Raw genomic sequence first — 16,473 nt, 5'->3', positions numbered from 1 at the left:
TCTTTTGAAGCTCATGTAGATAATATCACTAGGATTGCTTTCTTTCCTCTCAGAAATATTGCTAAAATAAGAAATATACTGTCACTACACGATGCAGAAAAATTAGTTCATGCTTTTGTTACCTCTAGGTTGGATTATTGTAATGCCTTACTGTCTGGATGTTCCAGTAGAAGCATAAACAAGCTCCAGTTAGTCCAGAATGCAGCAGCGAGAGTCCTTACTAGAACCAGAAGATATGACCACATCACCCCTATCTTATCCACACTGCATTGGCTCCCAATCAAATTTCGTATTGATTATAAAATACTACTATTGACCTATAAAGCACTAAATGGTCTCGCGCCACATTACCTGAGCGAACTTTTTGTCTTTTATGATCTGTCACGCCTACTCAGATCAAAAGGTGCAGGCTATTTGCTGGTACCTCGAATAATGCGGGCTACAGCTGGGGGTAGAGCTTTCTCTTACAAAGCCCCACAGTTATGGAACAGCCTTCCACTTAGTGTTCGGGGCTCAGACACAGTCTCAGTGTTTAAGTCGAGGCTGAAAACATATTTGTTTAGTCAAGACTTTAGTGAATAGTTTTTCTTAGGTACAGGGGCAGGTCTGGAGGGTTTCACAGGCATAGAGTGTTGTGGTGAAATGGGATGTTTGGATGCTGTTGCCCCCCCACTCTCACACGTTCACTCAGGTTTGTCGATGGTGGAGTGGCTGGAACTTTATGTCCCAGGGTGCCTTCATGTCTGTGTTAGCTTCTGGCTCTCCCTTTTAGTTATGCTGTCATAGCTAGTCTTGCCGGAGTCCCTGCTTGCACTCTGCACGCAAAGTACATCGTGCTTAACCATTAGAGGACAAAAGCTCACCTAACAATCTTTTCCTTTCTCTCCATCTCTCTCTCTCTCCCTCACTCTCTGTCGAGCTACACACGCTACTTCTGAGATGCCAGTGATGCCAGTGATCCTGACCCCTTCTGCTCCTCCTCGCTGCCTGACCCATCCTGATGCCCTACTTCTGGTTGGAGTTCTCATCGGTTGAGTTCGCTCGCTGCTGCTGGGGGTGGCCCCATATGGACTGCCTGAAGAACTGTTTGGATTGCTGGGGATGGCGCCACCTGGGGGCTGTGGAGATGGCTTGGGGATCACATATGGGGAGCTGTACTGTAATGGCTTGGGACTGCGATTGCTGTAGGGGCTTTGGGGCTGCAGTTGCCACGAGCAGCTTCGTACTCAGGACTCCATCAGTGGACAGTGGATAGATTTTAACCAGCCGGACTTCTTGCAAAAACTGTGATGAATTTATTGGTTGCACAATTGCACTATTTGTCCATATAGTACACAATAATAGAAGGGATTTATTTATAATGGCACTATCCGTTGCACCCAGATGAGGATGGGTTCCCTTTTGAGCCTGGTTCCTCTCAAGGTTTCTTCCTCATATCATCTCGGGGAGTTTTTCCTTGCCACCGTCGCCACTGGCCCGCTCATTAGGGATAAATTCACAGTGATAAATTCAAATATTTACAATATATTTTTGTAAATCCATTTATTTCTGTAAAGCTGCTTTGTGACAAGGTCCATTGTTAAAAGCGCTATACAAATAAAATTGAATTGAATTGAATTACAAGTTAGTGAGAGTAAAGAAGGTTCAAATCCCCAGGTCGCTCTGCGACCCTTCTATGTTACAGCACCAAAGATATCTGATAGGAAGACGTGTCTGTGTCACTATCCTGAACATGCATGCTTAATGCTTCAGGTTCTTAGACCATCGGGTGTTGTGATCTTCACTAAACCAAAGTACAGCTTTCAATTCATTTGTTGCTCTCCAGCAAGTGCAGCCTGCCTTCTTCACACATGTTTACGGCGCTTAAACAAACACTCGGCTCTGACCCCAGAACAAGGTGGAGTCCGTGCTGAATGGAGGCAGTGGGAGAGAGTACAAGAAGAAACAGCTAATGGGATCAACTTCAACATGAAACTTGATTTGCACAGCGGGAGTCTTTCAGAGCTGCTCTATCTATATGAGGAGAAACTGAGAAGTGAGACCACAGCACGTGTGCTTGGTTCACAATCCATCAAAAGCACACAGGAAGTTGATTGAGACTTGCAGTGAGAACACAGTCATCATACACGTTGACTTTTCAGAATCCTGGAAGTGTAGGTGCGCCTCTGAAATTCCAGCTTGCCATTTCGCTCAAAATTTGCCGCAGTTGAATCTTCATACCGGAGTGTGTTCCACTGAGATTTTTGCACAGAGTCAAAGAGACAAGATGCTGCAGCAATTTGGACACACATGGACCCGGTCCTAAAAGATGTTCGGGCAAAATTTCCATTGCTTACCACTGTGCACTTGAGAATGAGAAGAATGTCTTTCTCCTTTCTGATGTACCACCAAAAATAGGCTTCAACAGAGCAACATGGAACTATTTCCCAGCATCCCACAGCAAGGGTGCTCCAGATGGCATTGGGGGAACGGTGAAACCAACAGCGGAACGATTGGTTCTGCCAGGGAATGAGGTAACAGATGGAAAACAGTTTTATGAGAAGATCTCAAAAAGTCTGAAAGGTGTTCAGCTGTATTCCATGCACTTCTCACACAACCACTCAAACATCAACGAGAAAAATACACCAGGTGCCCGTTTCAGAAAGGAGGTTAAGTGAAAACTCTGAGTATGTTAACCCTGAAATGTGGGAAACTCTGGGTTTTCCGTTTCAGAAACGGAGGTATCTCAAACCTGAGAAAACAGGGTAAGTCAAGCCAGTTTCTGAAAGAGAGGTATCCTATACTCTGAGTCAGTTACCATGGTAACTTACTCTGTGAACCTAACCTGGTCAGGAGCAGCTTTTCTTTTGGTCTCCTCCCCCTTTTTAAAGTGGAAGCGGTGTTTAAATACCTCATTCATTCTTTCGGTACATTCATTCATTGCACATATTTCTGTCTTGCAGACTGTCTAAAAAGTGAGAATGGCATGTCCTTTTGTAGATGCTCCTGTAGATGAGGAGGCTGCATTAATTCGCAGGGAGTTACATTTACGTCGGGAGGATTTTCAGGCCCCGAGTGGATTTTTTGTCAGATCCTCATGCATTTTTATTTGAGCGGTACCGTTTTTCTAGACAGTCAATTGAATATATCCATAATCTCACCCATCCTTACATCAGAAACATCAGCCATCGTGGCCGTGCTCTTACATCCGAGCAGATGCTTTGTGTTGCTTTACGTTTCTTTGCAAATGGTAGTTTTCTGTATAATGTGGGGGATGCAGAGCACATTAGTAAGGCCACTGTATGCAGAACAGTAAGGAAAGTGTGCCTCGCTCTCAAACGCTTTCTGCGGATTTCTGTGGTGTTTCCTGGGCACAAACCCCTGAGAGTCATCAAAGAGGAGTTTCACAGGATTGCAGGTTAGTGGTGTAGAAATCATTATAAATGAGGCTACTCTGAAAAATGATGATCAGTTAATAACATGTTGCTGCGACCTCTGGAAGTAACCTAATAATTAGAATTCCCTTCAGGATTTCCAAATGTGGTCGGATGCATTGATGGCACACACATTCCCATCACTGCACCCTCCGAACATGAAGCTGACTCTGTCAACAGGAGGACTATCCACAGTATTAATGTGCAGGTACACTGACCAACCTACTGTTTCTAATGGTCAAAGACTACATCACAATACTGTAACTCACATGTCTCATTCTTTGCGCTGTCAAGATCATATGTGATGCTGCACATATCACAAATGTGGAGGCCAAGTGGCCCGGCTCTGTTCATGACTCACGAATGTATCGTGAGTCGACCCTGAGCAACAGGCTGGAATGTGGTAAGTACATGTATGCCCTATACACTTATTTCAATGCACGTATGCACTACACACTTTAAGGAGCACTTCTGCAGCACTAATGCAGTGTGAACCTTCTTACAGGAGAGATTGATGGCTTTCTGCCGGGAGATAGGGGTTACCCATGCTAACCAGCACTAATAACCCCTTACCCAGAACCTGAACCAGGCCCCCAGCAGCACTTCAATGTGGCACACTGCAGGACGAGAGCCGGGTGGAGATGACCATAGGCCTGTTGAAAGCACGTTTTCAGTGCCTATGTCACCTCAGGGTAACCCCTGAGAGGGCCTGCGACATTATTGCGGCATGTGTTGTTCTCCATAATATTGCCATAATTAGAGGGGAGTGTAGCAGGGTTATGTTGTTACACCAGATTATAAGTTTTAGTTATTTATTTTATTTTATTTTATTTTTAATAATTATTTGTTAGGGGGTATTTTATTTTGAAAGAAGGGTGTGCACTCTTATTAAAGGGAATAGTCACAGTATGCACGTCGGCTGACGTCATACGCAGGTGAGAGGTACAAATCGCAGCGCAATAGGAAGTCGTCCTCTTTCCTGCGATGTCACTAGAGAGGAGAGGTACAATTTCACGAGGTCCGTTCATCTGATGTTGAATTGGTTTATAGGCGTTCATGTCATGTTTAAAAGATCAACTGTGAAAAAGTATTCCATGTGTATATTTGTCCATTAGTTAAATCTGTTAAATGAAGTTGATTTGAATGCTGTTAATGGGTGAATAGTATATTGCGTGAAATGGCAGCCTGGTGTGTGCGTCACGAGTGAGAGATGTGTTAGCGGCTAAGCGGCTAACATTTCGATTAAATAACGTGTATAGATAGATACACATTGATAAATAACATATAAAATGTATAATTATATATATATATTTTTTGTTAGCATACTATAGATATATACTTTATTAATATGATGGGCATTGCATCATTGTGTGTTTTGTGCTTGACTACCTGGTGTACTTAAACATGTATTTTGTGATTAACAGGCAAAAGAAAGGTTTGCAGATAACAGTACTTGTCTGTTTGTGTTTTACCGCACAAAGGAGAGAGAGAGAAGGCGCTGCAATTAAATCACCTTTGGCATGACCACATTTGTGTGGAAAATCTTTTTGTTAACATGAAAATAACAACCCAGAGGAAAAACTGCTACAAAACTGGTCCCGTGACCCATCGAATGGTTGATCGTTGTCGACCGCCGGGATTGCTGACATGGAGTTTGACCTGCGCTGAGCGGAGCTGGAGGCGTGACTGTTGGACTGGTGAGTTGTGGCTTAGCTGGATCAGACCAGCACCGTGCTGGATCATTGAGGAGTGTCATCAATTAACTGGATAAACTGGATGTAGGTATTTCTCATCATCACTTGACTGGGTTTTCAACCAAAGAACTGTAATACCATAGTGAACTGAATCTTATAATAGGTTTATGGGCACTTGAAAGTTTTTGAAGAGTTATAACACGGATTAAATTTCTTTAATTTGATTTTTTTTTTTTTTTTTACACAACATTGTTGGGTTTTGAAAGTATAATCTGACACCTGAGAGGAATGGCTGCTAAACGAAGCGATTTGGGGTGGGACAACACATTTACTGTCAGTAGAGGGCGGGGCAGTCTAGTGAATACGCCTGATGAAACAAGGCTGTTTGGGGACCCTCAGTACTGTAGTACAGGCCGGGGTAGAACAGTTGGCGTTTCTGCCTATGACAGTAGTGAAATGTGTGGGAGTCCGGTACCTACAGCCAGTAATTTTGAGTATGCTCCTCAGGAGTCAGAAATGTCAGGTCAAATGAGTAACCTCATAAAACACATTGGTAGTGAGATTGGGCAGTCAATCAGAGAAAGTATGATGAGAACTGAATTTCCAAATTATGCATCTGCTAAGAAGTCTCAAGTAGGTGTCAGTGGTCATGTGACTGATCAAACAAATACGACTGTCATTGATGCATCAGAAATGAACTTGATCCTGAAAGCTGAGGTGGCAGCACCGCCACACTTTAGAGGAGATGGTTCGGATAAATATTCAATCATGGAATGGGAAGACATGATGAGGGTATATTTGAACAAACTGGATGTGACTGATTCTGAAATGATTGACGAGATAATGAACAGAGTAATGGGGCCAGAGATGTAATGAAAGTATGGCTGCGCAATAGTGCAGCGACTCCTACTGTTGACTCTGTCTTTTCTGTTTTGAAGCAGCACTTCAGGGACCAGAGCAGTTCAGGTATCCCGTTGGCTGACTTCTATTCTGTGAGACCATATCCTAGAGAGAGTGCGTGGGATTACTGGATAAGACTAAATAAGGCAGCAGATGTTGCTGAGCAAAGTTTAAGATGGGAAGGCAGAGCTCTGGATAACAGGAGCAAAGAGTTAGCAGTTATGTTCATTCGCAACTGTCCTGACAGAGAGTTAGCTTTTGTTTTCAAGAGTAAACCTGTACAGTCATGGACCGCATCAGAGGTACAAGAGCAACTTGAACGGAAGTTGTCTAATCAAGCTGTCAAACAATTTGCCACAGTTGTCTCAGAGCCAGAAGTTGATGTGACTCTCTTGCCTTCTAAGTCTGAACAGGGTGCGGGCGTGAATGATGAGAATGCATTGGGCAAAGTATTGACTTTGCTGGAAAAAGTGTTAGTGTGCAACACTCAGTCTATGCGGGGCCCTTGGTCTAAACAAACTGGGCCTAGGATTCGGGAATGCAGAGTATGTCAAAGCAGTGAGCACAGCACGACTGCTCATTGTCGAATGTATAACGTGTGTTTCAAGTGCTTTGCAGCTGGACACGTGAGCTACAACTGTGACAAAACTACGTCCAGGGTGGGCTCTGGTCGGTGAGATGAAGTCACGCCACAGGGAAACTAGACAGCTCCCTTTGGGCAGAGGATGAGGTGGGGCTGTGTAGTAATTCCTCTGGTGAGACTGATATTGAATCTGTTTATTCCTTTTTCTGTGAAAGTGTTGGCAAAACGAAAACTGTAATTTTTCAGAACAGCATGCAGGTTGATCAGAGTAGCAGTTTGTTTTATGCGAGTGTGCTATTACAGGACAGAGTTGAGCTTCAGGGAATGTTGGACAGTGGCTCCATGGCGACTACTTTGAGCGCTGATGTGATTCCTCAACTGAGAGATGCTGGGGTGCTGGACGAGGATATCCTGAGCTCTTCAGATATTGTTTTGGTAGGTTGCGGTGGAAAGCAAACTAGTCCTGATGGTGTAATCAATCTGAAGCTTGAAGTCTACGGGGTTGGTTTTAGTGTCCCTGTTCTGATTGTGAGTGGTCAAAAGGACCCAATCATACTTGGAACTAATGTCTTGAAACCTCTAATAAGTCAGATGAAGCGAACAGACCAATTTTGGAGGGTGGTGAATAGACCTGACTCGGCTATACAGTCTGACAATAGCCAATTTATACGTATGCTTTCATGTACAGAGAGATGGAGGGGTGATTCAATTCCTGACAAGGTGGGTACGCTGAGACTGAGGTCATCGGTGACACTGCAGCCTATGAGCGAACACCTTGTCTGGGGTCGTTTACCTCCGGGATCAGTACTGTCAATAGGGAGCACAGTAGTCATCGAGCCAAGTACTTCACGTTGTGTGCATCGGAATGTCTTGGTTGGGAGGGTTGTATCATCTTTGTGGGGTGATGGCTGGCTTCCAGTAAAGATGATCAACCCGACCAATGCGGAAATTGTGCTGAGGAAAAATGCAAAGGTGGCTGATGTGTACCCTTGCATTGCTTTGGAGGACCTTGCACAAAGCACTGACATGATAGTTAGCCAAAATGCGGGTGCGGTATGTTCTGACAGGTCGTGTGGCAGCCTAATGACGAAGACCTCTACATCTGCAGCAAGTTTGGTAGGTGATCTGGTCGAAAAATATGAGTGTGTTTTTTTTTAGGCACAGTTTGGACTGTGGCGAAGTGAAGGGCTTTTGTCATCGTATCAGAGTTACAGATGACAGGCCCTTTCGTCTTCCATATCGCCGTCTATCTCCCACATTATTTGAAGTTGAAAGAGACTTTAGACGAGAAGAAAATTATAAGAAAGTCAAGCAGTGAGTTTGCATCGCCATTGGTCTTAGTGTGGGGAAAAAAATGGTGATTTAAGGATATGCACTGATTTCCGAAGGCTGAATGCACGCACAGTGAAGGATGCTCACCCCCTTCCTCACCAAGCTGATGTGCTGGCGGCTTTGAGTGGGAACGCATACTTTAGCACCATGGACCTGACTTCCGGGTACTACAACATTCCATTACACGAAGATGATAAGAAATTCACTGCTTTCTGTTCACCCTTGGAGCTCCACAAATATAATCGGTTGCCTCAAGCAACAGTCCAGCAACATTTATGAGGATGATGTTGACTGTGTTTGGTGACCAGAATTTCTTAAGCCTTTTGTGTTATCTGGATGATTTGTTAGTTTTCGGGAAGACTGAAGAGGAGAGTTTGGAAAGGCTCGAGATGGTGTTTCAGCGTCTGAAAGACCACAATTTGAAACTGTCTCCTTCAAAATGTAGATTTTTGAGGAGGTCAGTAAAATTTTTGGATCATATTGTGTCTGAAGAAGGGGTCGCCAGTGATCAAGCAAAAATCGAAGCCATTGTGAGTGTAGCTGAGAAAGATTTGATGGAGAATGACGGTGTTACACAGCGAGTAAAATCAGGTCCTTTTTAGGCATGGTGGTGTACTACCAGCACTTCATAGAGAATTGCTCTTCGGTGGCTAAACCCTTGTTTCAGCTTTTGACAGGTCAGAAAAGACCTAGGGTGTGGAGAGGAGTGAAGCTGCTGAAGGGAAGTCGTACTCTTTCTCCATCAGATTGGACTGATGACTGCAGGGCAGCCCTGGAATATTTGAAGACTGCCTTGGTTAGTCAGGTTTTGCTCACTCGCCCAGATTTTTCGAAACCATTTCTGTTGTGTGCGGATGCCTCAACTAGTGGGCTTGGTGAGTGCTGTGGCAAGGCCCATTGCGTTTGCGTCAAAATCTTTGAATCATGCTCAGTCAAAGTACCAAGCACACAGACTTAAGTTTTTGGCGATGAAGTGGGCTATTTGTGATAAGTTCAGTCATTGGCTCAGGGTACACAGGTTTACTGTGTGGACTGATAATAACCCACTTAAGTACATTCTCACAAAACCCAAGCTGGATGCATGTGAACAGCGGTGGGTAGCGAAGCTGTCGCCGTATGATTTTGACATTCAATACATTCCCGGACCGAAAAAATGTGGTGGCAGACGCGTTAAGCAGGCAGCCATTTGCGACTTCGAGAATTCTGCATAGATTGACTAGAACACCTTACGACATTTTGCTGCATGAGGCCAAGTCTGTTGCTGTCGAGCAGGTGCAGGATATGTTCCATCTTTCATGTGAACGAAGGCAGTTTGATGGACTCTCAGAGCATACAGATGGTGGTGAAAATGTGTATGTTGGGTCCACTTACCTTACTGGGGCAGTCTCTCGTCAAGATTTGTCAGCTGTTCTTCGATCTCACCAGTGCTGGGAGCATGGTGCAGCCATTAGGAGTATGGCATATGTGCAGCATTTAGAGAGCTTGGCGGACGTAGAGCAGAGTCAACTGGGTAGTCTTACCCATGATGAATTGCTGGAAAAGTCAAGATCCTGTGATTGACAGAGTGAAATTCTTTGTGGAGAGAGGAAGACGGCCCTCTCGCAGAGAAAAAGTGTATGAGTCTAAAAGAACTTTGAAAATTTTGTGGCAGTGGGGTAACCCTGCCTTGAGGTTGGGTATTCTTTATAGAATCTCAAAGAATCCGGTGTCTAAGAAACAGACTTACCAGTTTGTTGTGCCAACAGCTCTTCGAAGTACTGTCCTGATGGGTGTGCATGATAACGCTGGTCATCAGGGTCAGCATCGCACCCTCTGGTTGGCCAGACAGCGGTTCTTCTGGGAGTCTATGGAGGGAGACATAAAGACATACGTTAATGAGTGTGAAAGGTGCGTTTTGAGTAAAAGACCTGAGCCTGAGGCAAGGGCTCCACTTGTGTCAATTCAGACAAGTGCTCCACTAGAAATGGTGTGCCTTGACTTTTGGTCAGCGGAGGATTCTGACAACAAGTCGGTCGATGTGTTAGTGGTCACTGACCATTTCACAAAGTTTGCCTGCGCTTATGTGTGTCCAAACCAAACTGCAGAAGAAGTTTTTCTGTGGTACAAGTTTTTCTTTTCCCGGGTCGCATACATTCCGACAGAGGTACTAACTTTGAGAGCTCTTTGATGGTTGAGCTGTTGAGATTGTCTGGTGTGAGAAAATCGCACACTACTCCATATCATCCCATGGGGAAATGGACAAACGGAAAGATTTAACCGTACCCTGGGTGATATGATCCGTTCGCTTCCTCCGAGATCCAAAGTTAAGTGGCCGCAGATGTTGAACACACTTGTTTTCACGTACAATTGTACAAGATGGTCTCATCACTGGGTATCCGCCGTTTTTCTTGATGTTTGGACAAACACCAAGATTACCGGTGGATGTCCTGTTTGAAAGTGTCATCTTGGATAATGAGACCGTTGATGTTCACAAGTATGTTCAGTCACTTAAGAAAGACTTGAGGGAAGCAATGTCAGTCGCTCAAGAACATGCCAAACGCCAACAGACTAAACCAGCTGAGTATTATGACCGTAAAGGAAAAGGGCATTCTCTTGAGTTGGGTGACAGAGTACTTCTTGCGAATAAAGGGGAACGTGGGAAAAGGAAACTAGCGGACTGATGGGAGAGGGTGGTATATGTTGTTGTGGGCAAAAGTCACACTTTGAACACGTATAAGATAAGAAACCCTGGGACAGGTCAAATCAAGACGGTACATCATAATCTGTTGATGCCTGTCAACTTCCTGCCGGTGCCCGCTTGGAATGAAGGCAGTGATAGCGATGACAGTGTTGAAATTTCCTCTGTCTGTGCTTCTTGTGATGAAGATAATCAAACTCGGAGTGAAGATCGAACTTCTCGTTGGGTGGTGATGAGTGTGCTTCCAAAGTTGATGAGCATGATAATCCACCTGTTACAGAAACTCCTACGACAGTGTCAAGTGAGCGAGATCAGAAGAGTGTAAGACAATCAAATGGTCAAGATGGTTTTAGGTCAAGATTTGGGAGACGCATTAAGCCAGTTAACAGGCTTATACAGTCAATGTCTACACGGAGAGTACATGCAATTCATGTAATTTAAAGTGTTGAATGAAAGTTAAGTGTTGATAAATTGTTGGAACATTTTGTTTTGTGTTTTTGTTGACTACATATTTTGGATGATGTACATTTTATGGGTACAATTGTTGATGTCATGTATTGAACTATGTAAAAGGCATGGTTTTCTATGGGTAATCTGGGGATTAGCTACCCCTGGATTACCTTAATCTCGGAAGGGACAGTTGAGAACTGAACAGATCTAATGTGATCTCAGAATAAGTGACATTGTTAATTTGCTAAAACTGATAATCTGGTGTAAAACAGTGGGCATGGGTGTAGCAGGGTTATGTTGTTACACCAGATTATAAATTTTAGTTATTTACTTTATTTTATTTTATTTTTAATAATTATTTGTTAGGGGGTATTTTATTTTGAAAGAAGGGTGTGCACTCTTATTAAAGGTAATAGTCACAGTATGCACGTCGGCTGACGTCATACGCAGGTGAGAGGTACAAATCGCAGCGCAATAGGAAGTCGTCCTCTTTCCTGCGATGTCACTAGAGAGGAGAGGTACGATTTCACGAGGTCCGTTCATCTGATGTTGAATTGGTTTATAGGCGTTCATGTCATGTTTAAAAGATCAACTGTGAAAAAGTATTCCATGTGTATATTTGTCCATTAGTTAAATCTGTTAAATGAAGTTGATTTGAATGCTGTTAATGGGTGAATAGTATATTGCGTGAAATGGCAGCCTGGTGTGTGCGTCACGAGTGAGAGATGTGTTAGCGGATAAGCGGCTAACATTTCGATTAAATAATGTGTATAGATAGATGTACATTGATAAATAACATATAAAATGTATAATTATATATATTTTGTTAGCATACTATAGATATATACTTTATTAATATGATGGCCATTGCATCATTGTGTGTTTTGTGCTTGACTACCTGGTGTACTTAAACATGTATTTTGTGATTAACAGGCAAAAGAGAAAGATTTGCAGATAACAGTACTTGTCTGTTTGTGTTTTACTGCACAGGTGTGTTAATTGGCATCCAAGAAACATTGTAATGCTGTTTTAAATTATTTTATATAAGGATGACATGTTAATTATAAGAACTAATTATTGTTAGTATTATTATTATTTACACTTTGTATTATTATATATAATGTGTATGTGTGTTGTAAAGTGTGTGTGTGTGTGTGTGTGTGTGTGCGTGCTCTTTCCTGCGATGTCACTAGAGAGGAGAGGCAAAAGAGAAAGGTTTGCAGATAACAGTACTTCTCTGTTTGTGTTTTACCGCACAGAGGAGAGAGAGAGAGAAGGCGCTGCAATTAAATCACCTTTGGCATGACCAGATTTGTGTGGAAAATCTTTTTATTAACATGAAAATAACACAACGCAGAGGAAAAACCGCTACAGGAGCAACACCCTGCCCTACATGTTAGGACTTGGACTATCTTGGCCTCTAGAGGCCGCTATTGCTTCCGTGTTTTGTGTTTTTGTTTTTCCATGTGCCTTGTGCCCCGCCTCGTCCTCATTACTTACACCTGTTTTCAGTTTGCCCCCTTGATTTGTTTGTGTATTTATACCCCCTCAGTTTGGCCTCTTGTCACGGAGTCTTTGTGCTGTTATGTTTAAGACTAGTAACCTCTGTTCCGTGTTCCTTACTTATGTCTTTGTGTTGTTTTGGTACTTTGCTTTCTTGTGGACTTTTTGGACTTTGTATTTGCTGTTGTTGGATCTTCTGAGCGTTTGGATTTTTGCCTCTTCTTTCTGATTTTTGGACTGTGCACTTTTGGATTTTTTATTTTTTTTTCCCTTGTATCTTCTGAGCGTTTGGATTATACTTTTGTTATTTTTTGCCTTGGATGTTGGATTTTAATTAATAAACTGTTTCCTTTACTTACTCTCGCTTCACTCCTCTGCACCTGAGTCATTCCCCTGGTGGCCTAGTGGGGCTTTGCTGGATTACTACGCCGGCGACCCGGGTTCGATTCCCAGCAAAACCCTAACAATACAAGACCCTGAGGAAGACCCCATCCACCCTGCAGATTTCCAGGACGGAAGGGTAGTCGGAGATATTATATGCCACAATTTCTTCTCAGATTAATCAACAAGCACCCACAAAAGAAACAAAATGAATCAATACAAATCACAATAATTTATCTGGTCGTCTTTATTTCTTAATTATGTTTTTATATTTCATTTTTAGCTGCTGCCACATTCTTTTTATGCCTGCAGGATTGCAGCTACATGAAAATTAAAATTAGGTTCAATAATGTACTGTTCTTCCAGCTTCACTTATGATATTATTACAGCAGTGTTGGGTAAGTTACTCTAAAAAAAAAAGTAGATTAATGTGATAATTACTCTCCCTAAAAAGTATTGGATTATTTATTACTAATTGCTTTATAAATCCCATATCAACCTCAACCACAATACAAGGATAGACACAAAACTGCACTTTTATTTCATAAAAAAATTCTGTATTTAATGTAATTGCATCACCATTAAATTACAGAAACATTAAGAGTAATCCCTTACTTTTTCAAGTGAAAATTAAATTACAGTAATTACATTACTTAAACTTACGCATTGACTCGAGCAGCTATTTTCTCCCAAGCTAACTCTCTCTCTTTCGCCGCTGTAGCTGCGTTGGGTTTTTTTTTTTCGAAATATGTGCTCGTACTCGCCATACGCTTGCAGAAGCACATCCAGTTCGGCTGGGGAGAAATATGCAGACCTCTTTTTTTTCAGGTGCTGTTGCCATGGTGACTCATAATATCTGCACTCTATTGATCATGCCTTTTTATAGTCGTGGTGCACGCGCTTAACTCAGAGTCAACCTACTTAGAGTTGATTGAACTAACTCATTTCAGCTGTTCTGTAACCGAAAACTCAGAGTTTCCCATCTCAGAGTAAGTCAACTCAGAGTTCAAGTTTAAACTCAGAGTTGGTAGAACCTGCTTATTGAAACGGGCCCCTGTTCATCCCGCATCAAAATAGTGTCCGCTACAGACAACTGTCATGTTTCTGCAGAGAGCCACTGGACTGCCAGTGTTTCACCCCGGCTGATTTCTATTTACTCGGCTGCACAGGGGTACAGCAGACTGATGCAAGGGCCAGAAAGAAAGGTCCTTTAGCCATACTGATGGAGGAGATGGAGAAGGAAACGGAGGAGATGGAAGAGCAGCTGCTGAAAGGTCCTGAAGGTATCATTCCACACATTGCTCTTGACAGCACTGAGGAAGGAGACTGGCTTGCAGTGGTGTACGATGACCACTGGTGGCTAGCAAAGGCCGTCCATGTGGACACTGAGCACCAGGATGTAAAAGTGGAGTTTCTGCACCCTCATGGTCCAGCAGCAAATGCTCACCCAAAACATGGTAGGAGGGATGTCTGTTTCTGTCCAATCAACGACTTGTATTGAAGCTAACGGGGAAGGCATCTCCACTCCAATCAAGCCGTACACAGCAGCTCTACAGCACAGCTCCTGATGTAATGGACTTCACAGAGAGCCGACATGTCCGACGCCTGTTGCCCAGTGCTGAAGCTCAGACACAAATAAAATCTAATTGATAGAGTTTAAAAACAGGCTCCAGATGCCTTGTATTCCCACAGAATCGAGAAGATTCGTGTTACTGCTACAAGGTGTCCCATAATAATGCTCACCATTACACTGAACCTAACATCAGGTTCTTGTATTTCTACAGCGAGTCACTGGAGACCCAGAATGAGACGTGCTGCTACAAGGAGAAAAGCCAACCACTGGAAGGACTCTGGAACCTGAATATAATACAATTACAAAACTCAATTGTTGAATTAAAGAAATATCAAAAATTACTTAGTTCTTCTAACATGTTGTCAGTCAGCTGTTTGAAAAAATATTTGTTAGAACTTAATCTGTTGTAGCTTCAGTTGGTTCTTTGTCAACACCGTCAGTAATTCTCAACACTGTCACATGAAGGTTTTTGTTTATTTTGAAAGAAATATTTTATTCTTAAATGTTCAATTTATTGTGTTAATACATTAAACCCCTAACTGAACTACATGATATGATGTCTTATTTGTCTAAGAATGTTGGTTATATACGCGTAATATTAAAAAGGAGGCTAGAGAATGAAGGAATTAGGAATTGGATTTTTCATAATGGTGTGAAAACAGAAATAAATGTAGAGAATGTATTTTATCACTCAGCTCCTTTATTGAACACCATTATTCCATAATTGAAGACTTTACACTCTTGGTGTTTGGATCAAAGTAAAACTGCAGGCGTTTTAGTGCGTCTGACGGAGTCAGATTAAGTTATGAAGTGAAGAAACGTCAATTTTCAGAAAAAGCATTTTCATAAAAACCTGTTCCCTCACATGGTTTATTAGCTGAGACCTTTGTCTACAAATACATCCATTTCTAATTAATGTAATATTAAAAATTATAAACTAACATCTAAAACATGTTTTGTCCCTTATCTCAAGAACCAGTAGTCTACTAGATTTTATTATATTCTTTACTGTTATTTATTATATTCTCTACTGTTATTATATTATATACTCTACTGTTCTTTATTATATACTCTACTGTTATTATATTATATACTCTACTGTTATTATATTATATACTCTACTGTTATTATATTATATACTCTACTGTTCTTTATTATATACTCTACTGTTATTATATTATATACTCTACTGTTATTTATTATATACTCTACTGTTATTATATTATATACTCTACTGTTCTTTATTATATACTCTACTGTTATTATATTATATACTCTACTGTTATTATATTATATAATCTACTGTTATTTATTATATACTCTACTGTTATTATATTATATACTCTACTGTTATTATATTATATACTCTACTGTTATTATATTATATACTCTACTGTTATTATATTATATAATCTACTGTTATTATATTATATACTCTACTGTTATTATATTATATTCTCTACTGTTATTATATTATATTCTCTACTGTTATTATATTATATAATCTACTGTTATTATATTATATACTCTACTGTTATTATATTATATACTCTACTGTTATTATATTATATACTCTACTGTTATTATATTATATAATCTACTGTTATTATATTATATACTCTACTGTTATTATATTATATACTCTACTGTTATTTATTATATACTCTACTGTTATTTTATTATATACTCTACTGTTATTATATTATATTCTCTACTGTTATTATATTATATTCTCTACTGTTATTATATTATATTCTCTACTGTTATTATATTATATACTCTACTGTTATTATATTATATACTCTACTGTTATTTATTATATACTCTACTGTTATTATATTATATACTCTACTGTTATTATATTATATAATCTACTGTTATTATATTATATTCTCTACTGTTATTATATTATATTCTCTACTGTTATTATATTATATAATCTACTGTTATTATATTATATACTCTAC

The 16,473-nt window shown here is 41.0% G+C and overlaps 1 protein-coding gene across 1 annotated transcript; it reads left to right on the top strand.

The window, feature by feature from the left end:
- Positions 1-542: 542 nt before the first annotated feature.
- LOC117599738 (putative nuclease HARBI1) lies at positions 543-4,349 on the top strand. Its single transcript, XM_034313704.2, has 4 exons — positions 543-3,397; positions 3,509-3,621; positions 3,708-3,816; positions 3,919-4,349. Exons 1-4 carry the CDS (start codon positions 3,196-3,198, stop codon positions 3,963-3,965), a joined length of 471 nt encoding a protein of 156 aa, XP_034169595.2. The 5' UTR covers positions 543-3,195; the 3' UTR covers positions 3,966-4,349.
- The last annotated feature ends 12,124 nt before the right edge of the window (positions 4,350-16,473 follow it).

The sequence above is a fragment of the Pangasianodon hypophthalmus genome, chromosome 19 (genome assembly GCF_027358585.1).
Source record: "Pangasianodon hypophthalmus isolate fPanHyp1 chromosome 19, fPanHyp1.pri, whole genome shotgun sequence".
Lineage (NCBI taxonomy): Eukaryota > Metazoa > Chordata > Actinopteri > Siluriformes > Pangasiidae > Pangasianodon > Pangasianodon hypophthalmus.
This window is presented reverse-complemented; position numbering and strand designations above follow the sequence as displayed.

Bases quoted from the DNA above. Each gene is read 5' to 3' on its own strand.
- LOC117599738 (XM_034313704.2), top strand. From the start codon at position 3,196: ATGCTTTGTGTTGCTTTACGTTTCTTTGCAAATGGTAGTTTTCTGTAT. The intron at 3,398-3,508 runs GTTAGTGGTGTA...AATTCCCTTCAG, and splicing joins GGAGTTTCACAGGATTGCAG to GATTTCCAAATGTGGTCGGA. The intron at 3,622-3,707 runs GTACACTGACCA...TGCGCTGTCAAG, and splicing joins TCCACAGTATTAATGTGCAG to ATCATATGTGATGCTGCACA.